The sequence below is a fragment of the Peromyscus leucopus genome, chromosome 1, assembly GCF_004664715.2.
Source record: "Peromyscus leucopus breed LL Stock chromosome 1, UCI_PerLeu_2.1, whole genome shotgun sequence".
NCBI classification, from domain to species: domain Eukaryota; kingdom Metazoa; phylum Chordata; class Mammalia; order Rodentia; family Cricetidae; genus Peromyscus; species Peromyscus leucopus.
The window spans coordinates 166,230,880-166,256,955 of record NC_051063.1 but is presented as its reverse complement, the minus strand read 5'-3'; the positions used below and the strand labels follow the sequence as shown (position 1 = coordinate 166,256,955).

The 26,076-nt window shown below is 52.7% G+C and overlaps 1 protein-coding gene across 7 annotated transcripts in view; it reads left to right on the top strand.

The window, feature by feature from the left end:
- Window positions 1-5,423: 5,423 nt before the first annotated feature.
- The window catches only part of Myh14 (myosin heavy chain 14), a 56,919-nt gene continuing 36,266 nt past the window's right edge, over window positions 5,424-26,076 (top strand). For 2 of the 7 annotated variants that reach the window (XM_028858852.1, XM_028858850.1), the window contains exons 1-10: window positions 5,424-5,488; window positions 10,674-11,069; window positions 15,260-15,416; window positions 17,897-17,924; window positions 18,116-18,218; window positions 18,744-18,767; window positions 20,431-20,523; window positions 20,720-20,783; window positions 22,188-22,286; window positions 23,151-23,291. In XM_028858852.1, coding sequence (XP_028714685.1) covers window positions 10,677-11,069; window positions 15,260-15,416; window positions 17,897-17,924; window positions 18,116-18,218; window positions 18,744-18,767; window positions 20,431-20,523; window positions 20,720-20,783; window positions 22,188-22,286; window positions 23,151-23,291 — 1,102 coding nt within the window. In that variant the 5' untranslated portion in view covers window positions 5,424-5,488; window positions 10,674-10,676. Of the gene's footprint in view, window positions 5,489-6,331; window positions 6,925-10,673; window positions 11,070-15,259; window positions 15,417-17,896; window positions 17,925-18,115; window positions 18,219-18,743; window positions 18,768-20,430; window positions 20,524-20,719; window positions 20,784-22,187; window positions 22,287-23,150; window positions 23,292-26,076 lie in introns of those variants that run through there. The other 5 variants (XM_028858851.2, XM_037200431.1, XM_028858853.1 and 2 more) reach the window with 5 other exon arrangements.

Below are 26,076 nucleotides of genomic sequence, written 5' to 3'. Positions count from 1 at the left end.
TCTTTCCTTTCATTTTTTAAGGTAGGGTCTCACTAGCTCTGGCTGTCCTGGAACTCACTCTGTAAACTAGGCTGGCCTTGAACTCAGAGATCTGCCTGCCTCTGCCTCCCGAGTTCAGGTATTAAAGGCGTGTGCCACAATGCCCAGCTTCTTCTTTTCTTTTTAGAAACATTATCTCACATAGCCCAGGCTAACCCAGAACTTCCTCGTAGCCCAGGCTGGCCTTGACCTGAAGGCCCTCCCACCTTCACATCACAAGGGCTGGGAGGACAGGCCTGAGCCACCATGCCTGAACCCCTTCCCCTTTTTGTGTTATATATAGTGAAGCGGATCGTGTACGATTGGTATTTGTAATAGATTTTAATCTCGAGTCTGCCATGAGATAAAGCACGCAATATTTGTCTATTCGAAGCTGTCTGAGCTCTTTTAGCATACTGATTTCCGGTCCCATCTATCTTCCTACAAAGGACACGATTCCACTCTCTTTACAGCTGAACAGAGGTTCATTGTGTCTGCACACATTCCCTTTATCTATTCATCTCTTGATGGACATCTAGGCTGCTCCCACTTCCTGGTTTTTGTGACTGAGGAAGCAGGGAGCAGGGGCGAGCAGGTGTCTCTGTGGTGCAAAGCCTCAGAGTCCTTCAGGTACACCACCATGTGTGGTGGAACTGATCATATGGTAGTTCTGTTTTTGGCTTAGTGTTTATAATTTTTTAAAATTACTTTGTTACTTTATTGTGTGAATGTTTTACCTGCATGTATAAAATTGCTTTACTATTTTATGTTGTTTTACCTGTATTTATAAATGTACACTACCTACATGCCTAATGCATGCAGAAAGACCAGAAGAAGGTATTGAAAGCCCTGGAATTGGAGTTACAGATGGCTGTGTGCATCCATGTGGGTGCTACAATAGAACCTGGATTCACTACAAGAACAGCTAGTGCTCTTAACCCCTAGGCTGTCTCTCCAGCCCATACTTTTTGTTTTTAGATTTGTTTTTATTTTTTATTTTTATTATTTATTATTTATTTATTTAGTTTTTTGAGACAGGGTTTCTCTGTGTAGCTTTGTGCCTTTCCTGAAACTCCCTCTGTAGACCAGGTTGGCCTCAAACTCATAGAGATCCACCTGCCTCTGCCTCCCAAGAGCTGGGATTAAAGGCTTGTGCCACAATGGCCTGGCTATTTTTTATTTTATTTTATTTATTTATTTTTTGTTTTTTTGAGACAAGTTTTCTCTGTGTAACAGTCCTGTCTGTCCTGGAACTCACTTTGTAGACCGGGCTGGCCTTGATCTACCTGCCTCTGCCTCCCAAGTGCTGGGATTCAAAAGTGTGCACCACGACCACCCAGCTTGTTTTAAATTTTTTTTTATGTAAGCCAGGCATAGTGATCCAAACAGAAGTAAGTGGATCTGTGTGAGTCTGAGGCCAGCCTGGTCTATATAGAGGATTCTAGGACAGCCAGAGCTACATAGAGAGACTCTGTCTCCAAAAGCAAAACAAAACAAAAATGTTATGTGTATGTGTGTACACTTGCCTGTATTTATGTGTACCATGTGAGTGCTGTACCCCTGAAGGCCTGAAGAGGGCATTGAATAGCCTGGACTGGAGTAATAGGTGGTTGTAAGCTATCTGCTGTAGGTGTTGGAACCAAATCTAGGTCCTCTGCAAGAGCATCAATCACTCTTTACTGCTGATCTATCTCTCCAATTCCAATATTTAGTTGTTTTTTTTTTTTTTTAAAGATTTATTTGACCAGGCATGGTGGCACACGCCTTTAATCCCAGAACTCAGGAGGCAGAGGCAGGCAGATCTCTGTGAGTTCAAGGCTAGCCTGGTCTACAGAGCGAGATCCAGGACAGGCTCCAAAGCTACACAGAGAAACCCAATCTCAAAAAAAGGGGGGGGGGATTTATTTGGGGACTGAAGAGAAGAGTTGCTGGTTACACTGCTCTTGTATAAGACCTGGGTTCAATACCTAGCATCTGCCTGGCTGCTGACAATCATCTGTAACTCCAATTTCAGGAGAGCAGATGCTGTCTTCTTGGCTCCACAGGCACCAGAACAATGTGCTGTACGGATATGCACCCATACACATAAGCTGAAAACAAATCTTTTAAAACCTGTGTGTGTGTGTGTGTGTGTGTGTGTGTGTGTGTGTGTGTCCTTCTGTGTGTGAATGGGTATGTACATGTGGGTACAGATACCCACGGAGGCCAGAACAGGGTGTCATCTCTTGGAGTTGGAGTCACAGGTAGTTGTGAGGTGCCTGATAAGGGTGCTGGGAACTGAACTCTGGTCATCTGGAAGATCAGCACATGCTCTTAACCACTGAACCATCTCTCCAGCTGTTTTTAGTCTTAAAATGTGTTTATTATCAGTGGGGAGATGTGTTGGTGCAGGACACCCACAGTGCATGTGTGCAGGGCAGAGGACAACTTTCGGGAATCGGTCCTGTCCTTTTGCTGTGGGTCCTGAGGCTGACTGGGGTGATATGGAACCTTGAACTCTGGATCCTTCTGCCTCTACCTCTGTACGAAGAGCTGGAATTACAGGTGTACATCACTTCACCCGGTTTAGGTGGTGCTGGGGACTGAACCCAGAGCTTGCTGCATGCTGGGCAAGCACTCCACCAACCCACTGAGCTTCTGCCCCCGACAAAACCATCTATTAGTGTGCATTATCTTAGCTCCTTGCTTGTTTCCCCCACATCTCCCACCCTTGTTGCTCAAGCTCTTTCGGCTCAGGTCATGCTGAGGGCTGGGATTCAGGAAGCTTCCATGTCCTACTTCCTTCTCTCTGGCACACATATTTGGGTGTTCCATCCCCTTTGCCGCTGATTTCCCTCTCTGTTGCAGCTTACCTGCCCATGGGGACTGTGGGGGTTGAATAAAAATGGACCCAAAGGCCGATGGGAGCAGCACAATGAGGAGGCGTGGCTTTGTTGGAGGAAGTGCATCACTAGGGGGCGGGCTTTGAGGTCTCTGGAGCTCAAGCAGGGCCTGTGTATCAATGTCTCTGCTTGCTGCCTGTGGATCAAGATGTAGAACTCTCAGCTCCTTCTCCAGCACCATGTCTGTCTGCATGCTGCACTGCTTCTTGCCATGAAGATACTGGATTAAACTTCTGAAACTGTCAGCCAGCCCCATTTAAATGTTTTCCTTTATAAGAGTTTCCACTGTCATGGTGTCTCTCACATCAATAGAAACCCTGAGACAGGTACCTTCAGAAGGAGAAGGCCAGCCCCAGACAGCCAGGGGCTCGCAATATGATGGGGAGTATCTCACAGATAGTGTTGGGTGTGTGTGTGTCAAGGTCTCCAAGGAGATGGGTAGGGACTTTACCCCAGGCATGTATTCTGGCTGGTGTGATGGAGGGTGGGTGGAGGGCTTTGAGGCAAGGGCATGCTTCCTTTGGACTTGATTCTTTGGTCTTGCTTGTCTCCTGTGGTACAGTGGAGACAGGAAGTGAGCTCACTGAGGCAGCCAGGTCTCTGTGCCCACACCTGTAAAATGGGCATGATAACGGGACCAACCACACAGAGCTGGCGGTGTCCATGTTGTGGGATTTAATGCACATTGAGGGCTTAGAACTGTGACTGTTCTCACTCGATATGAGCAGACATTAAAGCGGTATGGGCTTACAGATCAGAGAAAATCCCCAGCAAGAGGAAGCCTACTGTTCCCTGTGTGGCTTCATGTGTTGTGGTGCACACTGGTGACTCCAGCATTCAGGAGGTGAAGGTGGGGGCGGGGTGGAGATTAGAAGTTCAAAGTCATCCTCTGCCATGTAGCCAGTCCTGTCTCGCCTTAGATTGAGCAGGCAGAACTTATGCCACCTCAGGTAACAGGCCAGTAAAGACAGATGATGACATTACTGGTTGCTAGGTAGATTTAGTCTTGAGTGGGCTGATGACGTCACTAGTTGGCAGGTAGGTTGGTTGGTTACAGGGGCCTGGGCTGTCATTTTCAAATGAACAACAGACCAACCGGGATGGTCTGGGCCACAGAGTGAAACTCTGTCTCAGAAACAAAGGAGCAGGCCTGCAGCAATGGCTCAGTGGTTAAGAGCACTTGCTGCTCTTCCAGAAGACCCTGGTTCAGTTCCCAGCACCCACGTGGCAACTTGCAGTCATCTGTAACTCCAGTTCCAGGGGATCTGACGTCCTCTTCTAGCCTCCAACAGCACTGCAAAGATACACACATGTATGCAGGTAAAACACCTCCTCACCCCATATATATAGATGCACAAGGAAACACCAAACGGGTGCAATAGAGTAGGAAAAGGCTGAGGCAGGTCAAGTGCTTACGGAGCTAAGGAACAGCGGGATAAACAGCTGGGGACGAGGTGGAGTGTGTGTGGTGAGGGCCTTGGGGACTCTGGTATTTATTTATTTGTTTGCTTACTTATTTATTAGTTTTTGCAGTAGTGTGATTTGAATTCAGTGCTTTACAGCTCAAGTGCTCTACAGCCAAGCAGCATTCTTAGGCCTTCTTTTTGCACTTAGAGACAGGATCACACTATGTTGCTCAATCACTTTGTTTGAACCCATGACCTCAAACTCACTGTAGTCCTCCTGTCTCAGCCTCCCAAATGCTGGGATGATAGGCATGATCCTGAAGACGAGGTTGGGATTTTGTTTTTGTTTTCTGGAACAGGATCTCCTGTAACCTAGGCTAGCCTAGAATTCTTTATGTAGCTGGAGGATGACCTTGAACCTCTCATCCTCCAGCTCATGAGGACTGGGGTGACTAGCAGGGTGCCACCACACCCGTTTGCACAGTGATGGAACCCAGGTCTTCCGGAATGCTAGGCAAAACCTTTACCGACTGTGTCCCAGTCCCAGCCCCAAGATGAGGGTCTCAATAGCCCCAATTTAGAGGTTTCAGTGACAGTTTGTAGTGGAAATGCTTTACACAGCTTTGAGTATATATATACGGAAGGCGCTCAATAAATGACAATTCTGACCCGTGCAGTCGCCATCCACCTGCATAGGGCCTGCTCACGGTCTGCGTTCCACAAAAGCGACATCTCCTTGGTGTGTGTCCGCGCGCTGGCTCCCCGGGGACCCAGGCATTCCTGCCTCCTGCCTCCCCGTACGTGCATGCACAAAGGCATCCATTCATGCCTGTGTACAAAGCAGCTCATTCACCGGGTCCCCTTCAACCAGCGGCTCCCGGCCGCTCCCCAAGCCTCTTTATTGGTGCCTCCCGCTGGCCATCAGGCCCGGGCCCCGCCAACGGCCGCGCACTCTCGGCCAGGTTCTTTTCCCACGCCTGGCACGCTTCGCCAACTTCTGATTGGCACGGCGCACCAGCCGCTCTTTTTGATTGGGCAGGGCTGAGCCCCAGGGGCGGGGGCGGAGCGGGCCGCAGCGAGCGCTGATTGGTCCATGGTGCCCACCTGTGGGCGGGGCTGTCCCGCACAGGCCCCTCCCCCTTTTCTGCCCAGGCCGAGGCCTCTGGACCGCCCTGGGCGCCGGTGAGTGTCCGGGCCCCCCGCAGTGCGTACGGGGCGGGGGTGCCAGGGGCGGCCAGGCTTGGGGAGGCCGGAGCCCTTGGGCTGTGATGGGGGTCAAGGGGAGGGGTGGGCCAGGGCACTCGCTGTGGGTGCAAGCGAGCCCGAGGTCGAGGAGGGGTGGGGGGGTTGCAGTCATCCAGCCCGGGTTCCCACCGCGTGCCAGGAAGCCTGGGGTCCTCTCTGAAGGCGTCACCTGGTCTGTTCTGCAGAAGGGGAAACTGAGGCAATGCTTGGGACATTGCGTGATAGAACACCTGAGTCATGGTTTCCAGTCCCCAGCTCCCGGGACGATCGTGTCAGTTGTCAGAGGAGGAAAAAACTGCTGTGGGCCAGAAAGAAGGATCTGGACAGGCAGGGCCAGGGGTCGGGAAAGATGTGTTTGAGTGTTCTAGTTAGTTTTGGTTTGCATTGGCTTAGTTAATTTTTTTGAGACAGATTCTCTCTCTGTAGTCTAGCTAGCCTGGAACCCACTGTGTAGACCAAGCTGACCCCAACTCCCAACCTTCCTGTCTGAGGTCTCTAGTGCTGAGATGACAGGACGGAGGCACCAAACGTGGCTAAGTCGTAGCTGAACACCCCCACAAGGGACTCTATAACTCAAATCCTCTCCCATAGAGGATGGATTTGAGGTGGTTTGTGAGGTTCCCATTTCGGAGACGGGACCGTGGTGGAGGGACCTGGTGTGCCTGGCCATGTGCCCCCCCCTTTTTCTTTTTAATAACGCCACAGTAGTAATCAGGAGTTGGAGACCAGCTTCGGCTAGACGAGGAGTTCCGGGCCAGCCTAGGCTGCATACGACCCTCTGTCAGAAAAACAAAAAAGAAAATAAATTGTTCCTTAAGTCAGAACTCTTAACATCTAAGGAGAAAACCATAAGCTTATGGCAGACACGCCCACCTCATGTCTCCTCTTCAGTTCACCCTGAAGAGACTCAAGCCCCCAAGCTGACATAGCATTTTGACTTTGTACCTGAGGATTGGGGTGCTCCAGTTCCAGGGCTGGGGAAACTGAGGTTCAGAGATAATAAATGATAAAGCACCCTTTTCCCACACGATTTTTATTGATTTCATGAGCCTCAATTCCTAGCGAGGAAAGAGGAGATCCAGAAGACTGGGGAGGGATTCGAACCCTAGGCGTGCGCAGTCCGGCTCTGCACCGGACCTTCATCTTTGTCCGCTGCCACCCACCCACCTGGCAACAGGTTGTACCTCTGCTGGCTGCCGTGCCAGGCCCCGCCCCCTTGCCCAGCCCGGCAGGTGTCGGGTGACGTCGAGCCCGGTCCCGCCTTCTGACGCGGAGGCCCCGCCCCTTGCTGGACCGTAGAGCCGGCCTCACCTGGGTGCTGGAGAGGATCTGGACTCCAAGACCTCCCCATCTCTTCACCAGCAGGCGCACAGGTAGCCTCGGGGTCCACGGGATAGAGGAGGCAGGCCACAGGGCGCTTGGTCAGGACTCCGGAGAGGGGGTTAGGATCCAGGTTTCTGGAGGTACATGGGCCGGTACCCTAAGGCAGAAGGAGGAAGCTGAGCATGGACCCCAGTGTCTGGGAAAGGAGGGCTGAGGTCTGTGCTCCTGCGTCTGAGGGAGGAGAGCCGGGGTCAGAACCCTTGGGCCTGAGGGAGGAGAGCCGGGGTCAGCACCCCTGGGTCTGAGGGAGGAGATCCGGGGTCAGGACCCCTGGTTCTGAGGGAGGAGGGCTGGGGCCTGGACCCTGGGTCTGAGGGAGGAGAGCTGGGGTCAGAACCCTTGGGCCTGAGGGAGGAGAGCCGGGGGTCAGGACCCCTGGGTCTGAGGGAGGAGGCTGGGCCTGGACCCTGGGTCTGAGGGAGGAGGGCTGGGGCCTGGACCCTGGGTCTGAGGGAGGAGGCTGGGCCTGGACCCTGGGTCTGAGGGAGGAGAGCCAGGGTCAGCACCCCTGAGTCTGAAGGAAAAGGTTGGGGCCTGGCCCCCTGAGTCTGAAGGAAAAGGTTGGGGCCTGGCCCCCTGAGTCTGAAGGAAAAGGTTGGGGTCTGGCCCCCTGGGCCTGAGGGAGGAGGCTGGGCCGGGCCTGAGGGAGGAGGCTGGAGCAGGATGGGATCTCACCCATAGGCTGAGGTCATAAGCTTGGTGCTGCCCCAGCCCCTGCCCAGGCAGGCGGGGCCCTGGCTGCTTTCCTTTTCCACACGGCTCCGCCTGCCCCTCCCTGGTGCTCTCACCTGCCTAAGTGACACTAATGAGTCCTGGCACCACATTCCTGCTGCCTAAGGGAGGGGTGTGTGGCTGGGGCTCAGCCATTTGGGGCCAGGTCCTAGGCCTGCCCTGTTGGCTTGGCCAATTCCCTCAACGCCACGCCCCACTTCTAGCTCCGGCTACAGCAGGGCTCTAGGAAACACCTTGTGTCAGGTGGAGACGGGCTGGAGACCCCACTCTGGGGTCCTGGGCCTGGACTCTGCGTCTGAGGCGGCTGAGGCCGTTCTTCTGGCTCTTGGGGGGAGTGGCGGGGAGGAGAGGTACAAAGCCACCAAACCCTTCCTGGTCAAAGGCCACCAGGCTGGAGAGGAAGCATGTGGGTGGGGCGGGTTAAAGTCCCTGGGATGGGGCTTGGCTCGGGGTGTATCTTTGTCACCCTGGAGCCTGGGGTGATCCTTGGCCCTTTGGGGGCTTACCATTTGTAGAGCTCAGGAGTCCAAGTGGCTGGGAGCCAGGCTGTCGGTGCTGGGGGTCGTGAGGAGGGCAGAGAGGGCCTAGATAGAGGAAGTCTGCATGTGAGAGGCTACCGGGACAAGCTTGAGGGGACAAGATATGGGAGGACACCCCTTGAGCAAGCTGAGTGCATGGATGGATGTCCCCAAGGGATGTGCTGGAGGTGGAGGTGGCCTGGTCTCAGAGGTGAAATGGAAGATAGGGATGTGGGACTCTTCAGATGTTCTTTGGTTGGGGATGGGGTGATGAGGTGGTGGACAGCGCGGCTGCTTCCTGCAGGGGAGCCCGGTGCGGATCGTTTTCTGTGGGATATTGGACAACCCTAAGATTGCTGTATTCCCCACTCAGTGGCCCCGGAGGGTGGGAAGTGCCCAGACACCCTGACTGCCTTCTGGAAGCCTCCTTAAAGACTTAGCTGGGTCTACACCCTAAGATCTGCTCAAAGGCGGTTCCCAGGCGGCTCATGACAGGTCTCCAGCGCCTCTGAGAATGTTGAATGACTGTAAGAAAGTGAGTGAATGAAGCCAGAGAGAGGATGGTGATTGGCGATCATCCTGTAATTATGGGGCAGGTGGGCCCAGAGGTGCCCGGAGAACTTGGCGACAAACATCAGATCTGTGTCCTCCCTGGGTCCCCCTCTCAGATGTAAAGTGTGGTGACAACCTTTCTTGTCCTTGCTACCCCACCTCCTCCTCCTTCAGCTCCAGCCACAGTGGAGTGCTGCAGACCGGACATTCCTGCCCCAGGGCCTTGGCTTTTGTCCCATCGTCCCAGTAGTCTCCTCCTCAGACTCACTCGGGTCTTGATTTTAAAAAGTAACACAGTCGGGGAGGCTTCTCCAGTCAGCCCAGTGAAAACGGAAGCACAGCCTCGGCACCAGCATCACCCCTCCCTCGCCCTACACTTTTGACAGCTGTTTATCACCATTTAAACCATTTACCTGTTTGTAACAGTTTATCTGTCTCCTGAGATTAGAATAGTACCGTCCAATATAAACAGAATGCAAGCCAAGTGTGTGTTTAAAATTTTATAGTAAGCACATTTAGGGGGAGGGGCGCCTCCCTCAGAGATGGCTCAGCAGTTAAGAGCACTGGCTGCTCTCACAGAGGACCTGAGTTCAGTTCCCAGCATCCCCTGGTGGTTCAGAACAGTCTGTTAACTACAGTTCCAGAGGATCCAACTCCCTCTTCTGGCCTCCTCTGGTACTGCATGCATGTGATGTAGACATCCCAACAGGCAAAACACCCTTTACACATAAATCCTTTTGTTGTTGTTTTGAAGTGGGGGTATAGAGGTGGCTCAGTGTTTTGTAGCGCTGATTGCTCGCGCAGAGAACTGCCGTTTGATTCTTAACATCTCCATCACATCACTCCTAGGGAATCGATGCCGTCTTCTGGCCTCTGAGAGACTCATGCATGTGATACATACAAACTCACTCAAGCACACACACATATACATAAGTAATAAACCTTTTACAAGGTTTATTTATATTACTTTAAATTATGTGTGTGGGGTGTGTGTGTAGAGCAAGTGCTCATGGAAGCCAGAGGCACAGGAGCGGGAGTCACAGGCAGTTGTGAACCTGATGCAGGTGCCAGACACCGACTCAGATCCTCTGGAAGAGCAGTACACACTTTGAACTTCTGAAATGTCTTTTCAGCTCCATAATAAGTGGATTTGTTTATTTATTTATTATTGATTGATTGATTGATTTTTGAGACAGGGTTTCTCTGTGTAGCCCTGGCTGTCCTGGAACTCGCTTTGTAAACCAGGCTGGCCTTGAACTCAGAGATCCTCTTGTCTCTGCCTCCCCAGTGCTGGGATTAAAGGCAGGGGCCTCCACACTCAGTTTAAATGAATTTTTTAAAAAAAGCAAAGCCAGGGCTGGAGAGATGGCTCAGGGGTTAAGAGCACTGGCTGCTCTTCCAAGGTCCTGAGTTCAATTCCCAGCACCCACGTGGTGGCTCACAACATCTGTAGTGACATCTGGCGCCCTCTTCTGGCCTGTAGGTGTACACGCAGACAGAACACTGTATACGTAATAAATAAATCTTTAAAAAAAAAAAAAAAAAGCAAAGCTAGGCCAGGTGACACAGTCTTGTCATCCCATCTACTGTAAAGCTGAAGCAGGGAGGTTGTAAGTTCAAGGCTAGACTGAGCAACTTAGCAAGACCTGTTTTAAAATAAGAAGTTGAGGGGCAGTGGTTGGCACCCACCTTTAATATCAACACTTGGGGGGCAGAGGCAGGCAGATCTCTGAGTTCGAGGCCAGCCAGGTCTACAGAGGGAGTTCCAGGACAGCTAAGACTACATGGAGAAATCCTGTCTTGAAAACCAAAAAGAAAGAAAGAAAAAGATGTCTGAGGGTATGACTCAGTGGTACAGTGCTTTCTAGCATGCGGGAGGAGTTTAAGCCCTGGTACGGCCAAAGACAGTCCCAACTGATGTCACTCTCTTCCCACAGACCATGGCCGCAGTGACCCTGTCTGTGCCTGGGAGGAAGGTGGTTTCCAGGCCAGGCCCTGTGCCCGAAGCGGCCCAGCCGTTCCTGTTCGCGCCCCGGACGCCAAATGTGGGCGGTCCCGGAGGGCCACAGGTGGAGTGGACAGCACGACGCCTGGTGTGGGTGCCCTCAGAGCTGCATGGGTTCGAGGCCGCAGCCCTGCGAGATGAAGGGGAGGAGGAGGCAGAAGTGGAGCTGGCGGAGAGTGGGCGGCGCCTGCGGCTGCCCAGGGACCAAATCCAGCGCATGAACCCACCCAAGTTCAGCAAGGCAGAAGACATGGCCGAGCTCACCTGCCTCAACGAAGCCTCGGTGCTGCACAATCTGCGAGAGCGCTACTACTCCGGGCTCATTTATGTGAGTGACATTGCCCCGGGCGGTGCCAGGTGTCACCAACCTGACCTGGATTAACAGGGAGTGGCCCAGAGTGCTCGCCCCTGCCCTGTGACTGTCCTCCAACTAGTGCGCAATTATAATGCTTTATTTTTTATGGACTAAGAGGCGAGACGGGCGCTTTAGCCCTGAGCTGTGCCCTCAGCCCCTCACTGGGGGTTCTAGGTAGGTCTTCTGCTGCTCAGCCACTTCCGCAGCCCACTTTCTGTGTTTTCACCTTGAGATGGGATCTCCCTTGTGACCGAGGCTAGCCTCTCATCTGGGTTCCTGCTGCCCCATCCCTCAGAGTAGCTGGAATGGCAGACTTGCAACTCTAAGACTGGCCCAACTGTCCATTACTGAATGACTGAAGCCTGGACACCCACCTGGCTGAGTGTCCGTAAGGGGGACACCTTGTATCATTTTGTAATAATAAGAGTGAAAATTAATGGATACTGAGCCTACATGACTCTCATTAGTTCATTTAATCCTGTTTAGCAAGGCAGTGGCCATTATTAGCCCCTTTTTACTAAAAGACCAAGAGAAAGAAATAAAAATAAAAGCCATTATGAAACCAGGCATAGAGAAGAGAAAAGAATCTTTTTTAAAAAAGATTACATTTATTTATTTGGGGGTGGGGACATATATGGAGGTCAGGGCACAACTTGCTTGGATTGGTTCTGTCCTCTTACCACATGAGTGTTGGGGTTCAAACTCAGGTCATCAGGCTTTGCGGCAGTCACCTTCACTTGCTGAGCCATCTCACCATCTCCTGGCAGAAATATCTTGACTTTGAGGCCAACTGGGTTGTAGAGTGATATCCTGTATCAAAACAACAGAATAAAACAAAATAGTGTAATGGAATTGATAATATCCAGGTTGATTAAGGTGGTCTGCCAGGCTCTGTGATCCATTTTTGATGTCTGCATAGCACATAAGGTGAGGGTACTGCACACAGGAAATTGTTCAGCACCAGAAGTGGATCCACATCTTGGCTTCTTGTTAGAGTCATGTGGGGAGGTCTCTAGAATGCCTGCTCGCTGTCTCACACCACTCCCACCAACATGGAACTCTGGAGTGGTGGTGGTGGGAGTGACATGCACATAGGGTTTGTTTTTTCTCTTTTAAATAAGCTTGCAGGGTGTGTCTCATAGACAGCCAAGGTGTGATTAACTCCATTTAAAAGAGAACAAACAGGATTATAGAGTTTAACAAAGAATGTTATAGCTATAATGAAAAAAAAAAAAAGCCTTGAGAATAATGACTGGTAAATATTTATCAAGTACTTATGCTGTACTGGGCACTGTTCTGAGTGCCGTTGTTGAGTTATTGGCTGGCTTCTTTGCTGGAAAGTGTTGATGTCACCAACATTCCAGAATGTTAAGTGGCTCGGGCCCATGGCCACTGAGGAATCCGTGGAAGCCCATCCATCCCTGATAATAACCATTAGCGTGGATACACACAGCTTTCTCTGCTAGGCTCAGTTCTGAGTTCCTTTCCCAGGGAATCTTGCTGCCCTGCCCCCAAACCATGCACACACCAGGCTGTGAGGTAGGGACCAACCTCTCCTTTTTCCCTCAGCTTGATCTAACACAGGCAGATAATGGCTATCACACCACACGGGCACAGTGCTCAGATAGGAGTTTCCGGGGAGCCACACAAACTTTTGACAGGCCCCCAGCCATGCCAGGCAGGAAGCACAAGTCTTGTCTCCATTGAGGGAGACAGTGATACCTAGGTTTGCTTGCTCAGGTCAACCAGTAGGAAATTGGTAGCACCAAGATTTAGGCTCCTTTCCTATCTGATGTCCAATACATAATCTGCATTTGCTGCCTGTGGCAGGAAGAAGAGTGGGAAGTGAGGTCCCCCAGGGGTCTTGACTTGGTCAGGGATTGCTCCCTTCAGTGGGACTATGGAGGTAGAGGAAACAGGGGTAGAGTCAATGACTACGTAAGGAACTCTGCTCCGTGGGACTTGGGACAATGTGTCCCTGTTAGAGCCCTTCTAGGAAGAAGCTGTAAGTCCCATTATCCAGGGCTGAACTTTTTAGGCCTTTTCCCATACAGTATTGGGGATCAAACTTAGAGCCCTGCTCATGGTGAGCTTTACCTCCAGCCCCTCACTGGGGGATTCTAGGCAGGGGCTCTACCACTGAGCCACACCCCAGCCCCTCACTGGGGGATTCTAGGCAGGGGCTCTACCACTGAGCCACACCCCCAGCCCCTCACTGAGGGATTCTAGGCAGGGGCTCTACCACGGAGCCACATCTTTAGATCTCTCTTTACTCTGAGACAAATTCTCACTAGGTTGCCTATGGTAGTCTTCTGGTCCTCCTGCCTCAGTCTCCAGAGCAGCTGTGATAGCAGTGCTACCAGGCCTGGCTGTCACCGAGCCTTTAGGGGGGTCAGTCCTCTCTGGAAGTTGCACACAGCTGGAAGCCTCAGCCTCTGACTCCCAACCCTAGACAGTTAGAGCCCAGTCAGTTTTGGCTCCCAGGTGGGTCTGTAACTCGAGCATCCCAGACTGCTGTTTGGAGAGGGAGGTGGGGCCACCTTGGCTGGCTGGCATTCATTGTCTCTTAATCCCTGGGCCTTTGTAATGAGGCAGGCTGCCACCTTCTTCCAGAGGAAGCCAGACAGAGGAATACCTCAAATTGTGTGTGGGGACGTGGAGGGTGGGGAGGAGCAGGCCTGTCTCCAGAGCCTTCCATGGACCCTCTAGGAACTGAGGCCTCTTCCATTTCTCCCCTGGCCCTGTTGGCCAGCTCAGGTTTCCAAACTGGGTGTTACCCAAGCTGTGTCTGGCTCAAGGGGCTGGCATGGGGAGTGGGCTCTGGCGCCAGCGGCCATGAGATACCCTCCCAGGGAATGTGGTCCAGCCGCCCCACCCTGAGACCTCTGGGAGCAGCCTGGGAGCCTGGGGAGACAGACACTAGGCTGACCGGTTCTTCCGCTTGTGGCCAGCTGCCCGCCCCCTCTAAGAAGAGGTGGCACCAGGCAGCCGGGGAGCCACACCCTGCCACAGCCAGGAGGGAGGGGAGTAGGTACCCACTAGAGAGCCAGCAACTGGCTGACTGGCGTAACTAATAAGCAGCTATACCCTGAGTGGTGAACTCTCCGGCTTGTTCAGCTGTCTCCAGAGAATTAGGCTAGTTAGCTGTCTGACTGGATTAGCTAAGGGACTAACTAGTTCTTGGCTATCTAGCCACCTCTGTGGGTGGTGAGTGTTTCCTGCCGATCTTGTTACCCTTGTGACAAGTCCACAGCTCAGGCTGGCCCAGAACTCACAGCAAGTCTCTGCTTCAGCTGCCTGAGCGCTGGGGTACAGACGGGCCCCATTCCCACCACAGCTTCATTTGTCGCCTCGAGGCTTTAACGGAGGGTCACATGTGCTCCTTCCGTGTGTCCATCAGAGAAGCCGGAGGTCTGTGACCTGAGGCTGCCTTCTCGGGCCTCATTCACCTCTGTGGGGAAGCTTCACCTGTAGAAACTCTGTACAGTCTGGGAGATTCACGTCTATGTTAGTTTAGCGGGGTTAGTAACACTCATGCTAGGCAAAGAGGCTCATCCTGTAATCCTCTCACTTGGGAGACTGAGGCAGGAGGATTGCTGCGATTTTCTAGGCTGAGCTAGAGAGTGAGACTTGAACAACCACAAACAGGGTTGTGTAGAGAGACAGCTTAGCAGCTAAAAACACTTGTTCATGCAGAGGACCCAATCTCCAGCATCCACACGACAGCTCATAGCCATCTGTTACTCCAGTCGGGAGACCCGGTGTTCTCTCTGGCCTCCATGGGTCCTGCACGCATGTGGTGCACAGACATACATGCAGACAAAACACGCACGCACGCACGGACATACACACACAGAGCCAGGCATGGTAACACACTCATAATCTCAGCCCTGGGGAGGCAGAGGCAGGAAGGATTCCTGTAAGTTTCAATCTAACCAAGGCCATGTAGTAAGACCCTTCATAAAACAAAACAAACAAAGTATCAACAAAACAAAGGTTGACCTTATATTGTCGGGGTGTAGATACACCTTATGGCTTTACAGGTTTCCTCTCGGCATGTATAACCTAACGCAGATGTCCCGTCCTGTCCCGTCCCCCCCCCACAGCCCTGTCCTTCTGTGGGGGCAGCCACCTGACACACCCTTCCTTCTTGCCTGCCATAGACCTACTCTGGCCTCTTCTGTGTGGTCATCAACCCATACAAGCAGTTGCCCATCTACACGGAGGCCATCGTGGAAATGTACCGGGGCAAGAAGCGCCATGAGGTGCCGCCACACGTGTATGCTGTAACCGAGGGTGCATACCGCAGCATGCTTCAGGGTGAGTGTACGGGCAGCCCTGGGGGGTGGGTAGGCTGGGCACTGGGTGCTGCTGGGAGCCAGGACCAGGCTTGAATGGTGGCTTGGGTACACACTGGGAGGTGGGCCGGCCTTAGAAAAATCTGAGTGTGTTCATGACATTATTGCTTTGAAAGGCAGTCGATGCTGGCTTCTGTAGAAGTTTCCCAGAGAGACGGTAAATGTGACCCGGCACATCTGTTTTCACAGTAGATCCTTGTGTTGGGTCCTGGTGATAATGGGTGAGGTTGTGTGCTCTCATTCCTTCCTTGGTTTTTTGTTTCTGGCTTTTTTCAAAAGTGTGTGTGTGTGTGTGTGTGTGTGTGTGTGTGTGTGAATGTGGGGGGGTACGTGCATGTGAGTATAGTGCCAATGGGAACCAGAAAGGGTATCAGGTCCCCTAGAACTGGAGTTAGAGGCAGCTGTGAGCTGCCTGATGTGGGGTCTGGGAAGCGAACTGGAAGTCAACCTCGGACCTGGAAGTTGTCTCTGCCTCCCAGGCACTGGGATTAGGTGTGCCCTACCATGCCCAGCTTTTTCTGTGGGTGCTGGAGATTGAACTCAGGTCTTCAGGATTGCTAACACTTTACTAGTCAAGTATCTCTCCAGCCCTTACCCTGTCTTTCTGTTGTTAGTTTCTGATTAGTCCAAGGCAAACCACCTTGCCTTTGGTGCTCTGACTGTGTGAAGGCCCGTGAATGTGGCCAGTCCCCTGGGGCTTGGGAAGAAGCTTCTGCTGCCGTTGTGTGGCAGAGTCTGTAGGTCTGCCAGTGGTGCCATTGAGTACCTGCTGGGCCAGTCAGGGTCAGTCCATTTCTGTGCAGGGTATAGAAGTGTCCTCTAGGAGAGCTGTCTCTTGGCTACATTATTTAACCTTATAATAGTCTTGTGGTGTAGTTTCTTTTATTATCCCTCATTTCCAGGTGGGAAAACTGGCACAGAGCAGTACAGTTACTGCCCATGGCCACACTGAAGGGTAGGTGCTGAGGTATGGTTTGAAGCCAGTATCCTGGCCACTCCTCCCAATGTGTCCCGTTCTGAATTTCATTCTCATTCTGTACTGCGTGTTGTGTTGGATATTTTTGTTTTTGAGATGATCTCATGTAGCCCAGGCTGGCCCCTAACTCCTGTGTGGTTAAGGATGACTTTGATTCCAGATCCTCCTGTTGAGGTTATAGGTATAGACCACTATATTGTTCCTGGTTCTTGTGGTGCTGAGAATGAACTTGGTGCATGCTAGGCGAGTGTCACCACATCACCACCAAGCTCAGGCCTTCAAGCTTGGTGGCAGGTGCCCTTACCTATTGGACTCTCTAAATCTTGCTTTTAAAAAACATTTATGTATTTCACCTTTTTGGGAACGGATGCTTTTCCTGCATGTATGTCTGTATATCTACACCTGATGCCTGCTGAGGCCAGAAGAGGGCATTGGTCCCTTTGGAACGGAAGTTATGAGCTACTACAGTTGTGAACCGTCATGTGGGTGCTGGGAATGGAACCCAGGTCCTCTGCAATAGCAGCCAGTGCTCTTAACCACCGAGCCATCTCTCCATTCCACACTGGATGTGTTTTAAACTTTCTCACTGGACTCTGACTACAGCCTTGTTAGACAAGGGGCTGTGTTGAACCCATTTTTTAAGATAGGGAAATGGAGGAACAGAGCAACTCAGAGATGGCCCAGAATCACACAAGAGGGGAGACTGGGTCACAAACCTGATCTTTAGTTCAGACTGGCACATTGTCACAGGGCACTGTGTGAGACCTGACCAGCTGTGCACAGAACCGACACCCTCGTCCTTTATCTGTGCACAGGGTCTTCACCCCATGGCAATATAGGTTGTGTAACCACAAAGAAGTCACCTTGCTGTCTGGCTTAAGGGTTTCCAGAGACTTTCACTGTGGCTGTGCCCTAAATGACACCTCCCCTGAGAAGCACTGGGGCCCCACGTCCTCTGGTCACTGCCTGTGGCCCCAGATTTTCTGTCTTAGCTCTGTTATTCGGTGTTCCTTTCTGTGTTGATAACAGGACCTAGCACTTAGTAGGTGGTCAGAGTGTATGGTCAGGTGGTGGTGCCCGGCCCAGGGTGGCAGACAGAGTAGACATCTCGTATCTAAGCGACTTCTGGGGTCCAGGACCTCATTTTCCAGCTTTTGACTCTGATGCCTCGCCCGAGGTGGCGCACAGTAGGGACTTAGATCGAGCTGACAGGGATTGGAGTCTGTGTAGCTGGGACTCCTTGTCGCCCCCTTACAATGGGGCAATTCAGGCTCAGAGAGGGCAGCTGCTTTTGTAGGGTCGTTCGGCAGGCAGGAGGTTCAGTCAGGATGGAGGATTCGAACCCAGGAGGGTTGCACATCACAGTGCTGCCATTTTCTTAAGGCTCTGAAAAGATTTTGAGATGCAGAGGGGCAGGGGATTAGAGACACTCTGGGTGACATGTCATGTCCTTCTGTCCCCTACAGATCGTGAGGATCAGTCCATTCTCTGCACGTGAGTCATCCTAAGGGCTTCAGAGGCCGAGGCCCCCACAGAGCGTGGCTCTGCACAGACGGGAAGGGTACCAGTGGGTGTGGCACGGACGGGGTGAGCTGGTAGAGTGCCAGCAGGCATCTGCACAACTGGGCAGGACGGGGGCTGCCTGGTCTCCTTGCCCACCCCACCTCTCCTTGCTGCCCCCACAGAGGGGAGTCTGGAGCTGGGAAGACGGAGAACACCAAGAAGGTCATCCAGTACCTGGCCCACGTGGCATCGTCTCCCAAGGGCAGGAAGGAGCCCGGTGTCCCTGTAAGCCATCCAGCCTTGGGACACCCCAGACCTGTCTCCAGCTGCACCCCTTATCTGCTGCACTCCACACCCACAGTTGGTGCAGGGTCCCATTTCTGCCTGTGCTACCTGAGCACCTACTGTGTGCTCATCATGGGATCAGGAGCAAGCAGGTTGGAGAGATGAGGCTGGTTCTTAGCCTTGTGGGTTCCGGAATAGTCTGGGTACATAGTAGGGGCTTTTGTTTGAGACCGGGTTGTAGGTGGCCCGTGTCTGGATTTGGGGGGCTGGAGAGTGTCCCCAGTCTCTGACGCTCAGGGAGTGGTTACCCACAATATGGAAGCCCAGTTAGGGTGGGAGCAGAGGGTGTTGGCACAGTGGGATTTGAGCCTGGGCGCATAATCCCTGAGGATCCCCTGCACCGTACCCCATCTCCCCAGCCCCTCAGCCCCAGCTCTGTCCTAAGGCCTCCAGTTCACCCACATGTCTGTCCATGTTCCATGTGCCGTGTCCTGGTCCATGTCTCCTGTCCTGTGACTTCTTCAGGCCTCCATCAGCACCATGTCTTATGTGAGTAGCAGGGAAGACCCTTGACACCCCAGTTTCACCTGGGATTGAAAGCCCACAGACATCTGGGAGACAGGGCCCGAGAATGGCGTGCCCCCCCAGGCACCCACAAGGCCACTGTTGGCAGTCCTACTATGCACAGGCCAAGACCACATGGCCGTCTAGCTTAGACATACTATGTGCATGAAGCCAAGGCCCCCACCACTGTCCGTGCAGCCCTACTGTGTTCAAGCACGCCCATAAGAAGTTCTGTTACATGCTTGCAACCAAACTCAGGCTCCATTCACGGCAGCCCTGGCGTGTGTACATACTACCCGGGCCCCATACCGCTATTTAGTTCAGTCTAATGTGTGCAGAGACAGCTCCCCCACATTATTTGTGCCAGCCCTACTGTGTGCACGGGCTCAGGCCTCATGCTGACGTTTAATCCAGTCCCCCTGTGCACGTGTGGCCACGCCCCCTGTCATTCATACCGCCTCTGCTCTCGCGTACTGCCTGCCATGTGTGCAGAGAGAGGCCGCACCACACAACAACCCGAGCACACCTGAACTGCTCCTCCCAGCAGGGCCGGAGAAACAAGCTCTCTCTCTCTCTCGTACGACCAAGGCACAACGGCCCTCCCCTTGCACAGCATCTTTTTTGTTTGTTTTATTTATTTTTTCTGAGATAGACTTTTTTTTTTTTTTTTTTTTTTTTTTTGAGACAGGGTTTCTCTGTGTAGCTTTGGAGTCTGTCCTGGATCTTGCTCTGTAGCCCAGGCTGGCCTCGAACTCACAGAGATCCGCCTGGCTCTGCCTCCCGAGTGCTGGGATTAAAGGTGTGCGCCCCCACCGCCCGGCTCTGAGATAGACTCTTACTTCGTTGCCCAGGCTGGCCTTAATCCACTCTAGAGCACGTGCGGGGCTTGAACTTGTGTCCGTTTTCCTACCTTCACATGCTCAAGTGCTGGGATTCCAGGTGTGGGCACCGTGTCCGGCTGTGTTTGGGGCTTTGTTTGTTTTGGTTTTTGAGGGCCTCTTTTGTTGTTGTTCATCTGACAAAGCCACCAACTAATGTAGACTGAAAAACACATGCAGGCTACCATTTATTGAGCACCTACTGTGTGCCGAGCACCTACTGTGTGCCTGGCTCTGGCACCGGGGGAGCTGGAAGTAAGTCCAGAGTAAGGACCCTGGCGTGGGCACCAGTATTGATTGCCTGCTGTGTGCCAGGGAGCCTGCAGCACTTTCCGTGGGCAGTGTGGGCAGTGTATGTCATTCCCCGGACTTGTTTCCGCGAGGACGTATGGGGACCTGTGAGCTACAGCAGCAGATACGTCAGCAGAGGGCGGTTGACAGCTTGGTGTGCACCCTCGCAGACCTCTCCCCGTGTTTATCACCGTGTGCATCTGTAGAAATAACCATGTTTGTGCTGCAGTTTCTAACCTACTTCGTTTCTTGTTAATGAGAACGCAACTGGTTCTGCAGCATTTTCTCCTTTGTTTGGGTGTTTCACTTCCGCTCACCAAATCTCCCAGAGCCCTCTCTGTTCCCCTCTCTACACACATGGCAGGAAGACCCTTCCACCCTGACACAGAGACCCCACCCAGAGTCCGGTCTGAAGCCCTAGCCCCGTGAGGAGGCTTCCTCCCCCTTTTCACTCATGCACGGTCTCCCGTGGCCTGCAGGGGGAGCTAGAGCGGCAGCTTCTTCAAGCCAACCCCATCCTGGAGGCCTTCGGTAACGCCAAGACGGTGAAAAATGACAACTCCTCCCGATTTGTGAGTCTGGGGGAGACTGGGGCCCGATTGGGGGCAGGGAAGAAGGATGGAGGGAGGAGACGGGTCTGGACCCCTAGAGTCTGAGAGAGAAGGTCTGCAGCCTGGGACGCACCACTTGTGTGAGCTTTAGGTAGAAGGAGGAGGTACGGATTCAGGGAGGTCCCTCGACTTACGCCCTACACCATTTTTGCTCCAGGGCAAATTCATCCGCATCAACTTTGACGTTGCTGGCTACATCGTGGGCGCAAATATTGAGACCTGTATCCTCTGAGGGATCTTGGGAGGCATGGGTTAGCAGCCACCCCGGGGTAGTCCTTCAAGGGACCCATGTGATGCTCAGCTGGGACGGGGCAGCCTTGTGAGGACGTGCTGGGTCTAGACCCTCCACACTCATGCCCAGTTTCTGATGTCCCACTCAGCCCGTGACAGACCCTGGCTGTGCTTTATGGGAGTTGGGGTACAGGAGTCCAGGGAGAGGCAGGAGGGGCTGGGTCTAGGAAAGCCAGGTGAGCGTCCAGAGTGTTCTCTCCGTGGAGCCGCATAGGATGTGCTTGTCTAAACAGCAGGACAGGACACGATCGGGGAAAGTCGCCCAGAGAAGCAGAGCCTCAGGGCTCAGTGCTGTACTCGGTGAGGTCGCTCCACTCTTGCTGAGTCTCCACTGCTTGCTGAGTCTCGGACCCCACGCTCCTGGGGTACCGTGTACCACACTGAAGCAGCACACAGCGGAGCAGACCTGTCACGAGGGGCTGAGGGCTGGAGAGATGGCTCTGCATGTGGGCCTGAGAACTGAACGCACATCTTCAGACTCGGTGGCGAGCACCTTTACCCACTGAGCCAGATTGCAATCTCCTACTGATTTAAATTTATTTTATTCTGTTATTTAGTAAGTGTGGGTGTTTTTGCCTGTACCTATGTCTGTGCGCCATGTCCCCGGTGTTGACAGAGGCCAGAAAAGGGTGTTGGATCTGGAACGGAGTAACAGAGGGTTGTGAACACCATGTGGGTGCTGGGAATTGAAATGCAGCCCTCTGTTTAAGAGCAGTCTGTCTTCCAGCATGGTGGCACACGCCTTTAATCCCAGCACTCAGGAGACAGAGGCAGGTGGATCTCTGAGTTTGAGGCCAGCCTGGTCTACAGAGAGTTCCAGGACAGCCAGGACTACACAGAGAAACCCTGTCTCAAAAAACTGAAAACAAAACAAAACAAAAACTAAAACAAAACAGCCATGTGTTTTTTTTTTGTTTTTGTTTTTCTGTTTGTTTTGTTTTGTTTTGAGACAGGGTTCCTCTGTGTAACCACCCTGCCTGTCCTGGAACTTGTTCTGTAGACCAGGCTGGCCCCTAACTCATAGAGATCCTGTCTGGCTTTGCCTCCCAAGTGCTGGCATAGGCCACCCCCCCACTCCCCCCCACCCTCCCCCAGCTATCCTGTGTTCTTAACCACTGATCCATCCCTCCAGCTCCATGTTATTTTTATTTTATTAATTAATTGATTTATTTATTTTTGAGACAAGGTCTCACACTACAGTTCATGTTGGTCTGAACTACAGACTCATTATGTAGTCCAGGCTTATCTGGAACTCATCACAATCCTCCTGCCTCTGCATTCCAAATACTGAACACAGGCAGCCCATTGGCTCCTTGACTTGCCTTCCCTCCCAGATCTGCTGGAGAAGTCCCGGGCCATCAGACAGGCCAAGGATGAGTGCAGCTTCCACATCTTCTACCAGCTGCTAGGGGGCGCTGGGGAGCAGCTAAAAGGTCAGTGTCTCTTCCCCAGCCTGCTTTGCCCTGGGGGAGTAGGTGGGAGACATAAGGTCTCCCTCTCCGCGCCCTCAGCAGGAGCCTTGTTCCCAGCACAGAGTCGCTGGGTCCTGTCCCGACGCTCCTGTGGTGTGTGGGAACAGTGCAGTAGCCTAGCTGCAGCGCCCTGGGCTCCTGGACTGGGTTCTGGCCGCCAGCCTCTTTCCAGCCCCTGCTTTCCAGTCTCTGCTTCCAGCGGCCTCTCAGCCCCTGCTTTCCAGCCTCTGCTTCCAGCGGCCTCCTGGCCCCCGCTCCTGCCTGCTGCATCTGTCTGCACTGTCCTGCACCCCTGCTCCTCCTGGCCTTGTGGTGACTCTGCCTTGCTGTGGCCTCTGGCAACTCCGTGCTTCCAGTTGACCTACTGTGTGCTGTTGCGCCTGCAAGCTGCCTTCTGTTGAGGTTCCCGCCAGCACCGGGTGCCTGTTCCCCTTCCTGTGGGCCTCAGCTCCCACTCCTTGTGGCTAAAATTGTGCCCTCTCTCGTATCCTTCTCTTTTTGAGACAAGATCTTGCTATGTGGCCCAGGCTAGTTTGGAACTTGCAGCAATCCCCTGCCTCAGTCTCCTGAGTGCTAGAATGGCGGGCAAGCCGCTGTGTCTGACTTTGTAGCTCCTTATTTACATCTGTCCACAGCTTCTTTCTCCCTCCTGGTTCCCGGATTGTTCCTCTGACACCTTGGCTCTGTGGCTTCTGGCAGCACACGTGTCCCCAGGTCCTGTCTCTGCCATCTTGGTCGCCAGACTGACCTGCTGCCCCAGGCCCAGCCAGCACTCCTGTAACAGACGCTCAGGTCCCGGCCCTGACTTCTGCCCTCTCCCCACAGCTGACCTCCTTCTGGAGCCCTGTTCCCATTACCGCTTCCTGACCAATGGGCCCTCGTCGTCCCCTGGCCAGGAACGGGAGCTATTCCAGGAGACACTGGAGTCCCTGCGTGTACTGGGCTTCCTCCCAGATGAGATCACAGGTGAGTGAGCCCAAGCTACCAGGGACCCAGCCACTACTTTAGCCAATGTGTTCAGGCATTTATTTATTTATTTATTTACTTACTTATTCATTCATTCATTCATTTATTTATTTATTTGTTGTTGTGTCAACATATTCAGTGTGTGCAGGTGGACATGTGTGTGCAGATGTGGTGTGTGCACCTGCAAGTGTGTGTGCATATATGGAAGACAGAGATCAATCTTGAATGTTGTTCCTTAAGAGCTCAGCTGTCTACCTTGATCTTAGAGATTTTTGTTTGTTTGATTTTAAAGTTTAATTTTATTTATTATTTTGGATCTTGAGTTCAAGACCAGCCTGGTCTACATGGAAAATTCCAAGCCAGCGAGGACTGTAATAGAGAATTCCAGGCTTGCTAGGGCTGTAATTCTGTATTTATTTTTGTGTAAGGAGTATATGGACACACGTATGGCCTAGCATGTATGTGAGAGTCGGAGGGCAGCTTGAGGGAGTCAGTTTTCTCCGCTCTGTAGGCCCGAGAGATGCAACTCAACTCGAGTCTTCAGACTGGCGACAGGTTCACCAGCCCTCATTTATTATGAGTGTGTGCATGACGGTGTCTGAGTCTGTGTGCTGTGTGTATGTGAGCATGTGTGAGTGTGGTGTGATTTGTGTGAAGTGAGCAGGTGTGTGTGTACGAGTGTGTGTGAGTGTGTGTGAGTGTGAGTGTGTGTGTGTGTGTGTGTGTGTGCGCGCGAACGTGCATGCGAGTGTGTGTGAGTGTGTGTGAGTGTGAGTGTGTGTGTGTGTGTGTGTGAGTGTGTGTGTGTGTGTGTGTGTGCGCGAACGCGCATGCGAGTGTGTGTGAGTGTGTGTGAGTGTGAGTGTGTGTGTGTGTGTGTGTGTGTGTGTGTGTGTGTGTGTGTGTGCGCGAACGCGCATGCGAGTGTGTGTGAGTGTGTGTGAGTGTGAGTGTGTGTGTGTGTGTGAGTGTGTGTGTGTGTGTGTGTGTGCGCGAACGCGCATGCGAGTGTGTGTGAGTGTGTGTGAGTGTGAGTGTGTGTGTGTGTGTGAGTGTGTGTGTGTGTGTGTGTGCGCGCGCGAACGCGCATGCGAGTGTGTGTGTACCGGTTCTCCTGCCACTGTTGGTTCTGGGGATTGAACTCAGGCTGTCATCTGTGGACTGAGCAATCTCTTCATCGCCACTGCTTTTGGACTGCCCGACCTCCCAGGCTGCTGTTTAAGGATTTATCGAGTATCTGCTGTGTATGAAGGACTAGAGCTCTTTGGGGAGGAGTGGGTGGATCGCTCCTCCTCACCCGGGGAGACGAAGGAAGTGAGATCAACCAGCCATATAAATGACAGGATCCACTAGAAGCTGGTCAGAGTCTGGAGGGGCTCAGAGCGGGGAATGGCGGTAGGGTGGGGTGGGAGTTGGGGTACAGCTCCACACAGGAGGTCAGACAAGGAGGAAGAAAGGGCGCTTGGACAGAGGCCTGGGGTAAGGGGGCAAGCGCTCCCAGGGCTAGGAAGAGCACTTTCTGCGGCTGGGATGGCCTGCGTAATGGCCCTAGGGCAGGGAAAGTGTGGCGTGTTTGAGAGATCGAAGCTTCGGTGTGAGATGGGTCTTCTTTGAATTTTATTTGACTTTTTATATTGTGATAGTAAGAAGAGCTCTTGGGGACAAACAGGAAAGGAAAAGCTATGGTTTAACAGTGATGTGTGTCAAGTTGACAAGGGATGGAGTGTCCTGGTCAGTTTTTATTGTCAAATTGACACAACCTTGACCCGTCTGGGAAGAGGGACCTCCATTGAAGACTTGTGTGATCAGATTGGCCTGTGGGCATGTCTCTAGGGGATTGTCTTGATTGGTGTTGGAGGGAGGGCCTGGGCCACTGTGGGCAGGACCATTCCTAGGCAAGTGATCATGAGCTGTGTGAGAAAGCAGGCTGGGCATAATTTGGAGAGCAAGGCAGTAAGCAGCCTTGTTCATGGTTTCTGCTTCATTTCCTGTCTGAATCCTGCCCTGTGCTCTCACTTCCCTTAGTGTGATGTGACGTGGAAGTGTAAGCCAAGTGAACCTTTCTCCCCCATTTTTTTTTTTCCGAGACGGGGTTCCTTTGTGTAGCTCTGGCTGCTCTGGAACTCACTGGGTAGACCAGGCTGGCCTCAAACTCACAGAGATCCGCCTGCCTCTGCCCCCTGAGTGCTGGGATTAAAGGTGTACACCACCACTGCCTGGCTTTGGTCGGAGGTTTTTATCACGGCAACCAATGCAAGCTAGATGCGAAAACGGAGACAGGGCCTCCCGCTGCTCACAAACTCCTGTGAGCCAAGGTTGACTTGAGCTCCTAACCCTCCTGCCTCCACCCCCCAGTGCTGGAATGACAGGTGTGCACCAACATGCCTTGTTTATGTGGCTTGGGTGTGGAGCCCAGGACCGCATACATGCTGGTCAGGCACTCTGCCAACTGAACTACGTTTACAACCCTTTATAAAAATAAATTTAGTATTATTTTTGGTTTGTTTGTTTCAGACAGAGTCCCATACTATGGCCCAGGCTGGCCAGGACCTCACTATGTAGCTCAGGCTGGCCAGGACCCAATATGAGGCTAAGGCAGGCCTCAAGCTCATTGCAAGTCTCCTGTCTCAGCCTGTGAAGGCAGGTGCTGCCCTTCCCCAGCTGACCCCACTGTCGTCTTTTGAGAGGTTGTGGTGTCCTCCTTTTAGATGGACTGGGCTCTCCGAGAGACCCCCAGGTGTGGGGGTCAGCTGGGCCCCTCTTCTCAGTCTGATTCTCCCAGGTT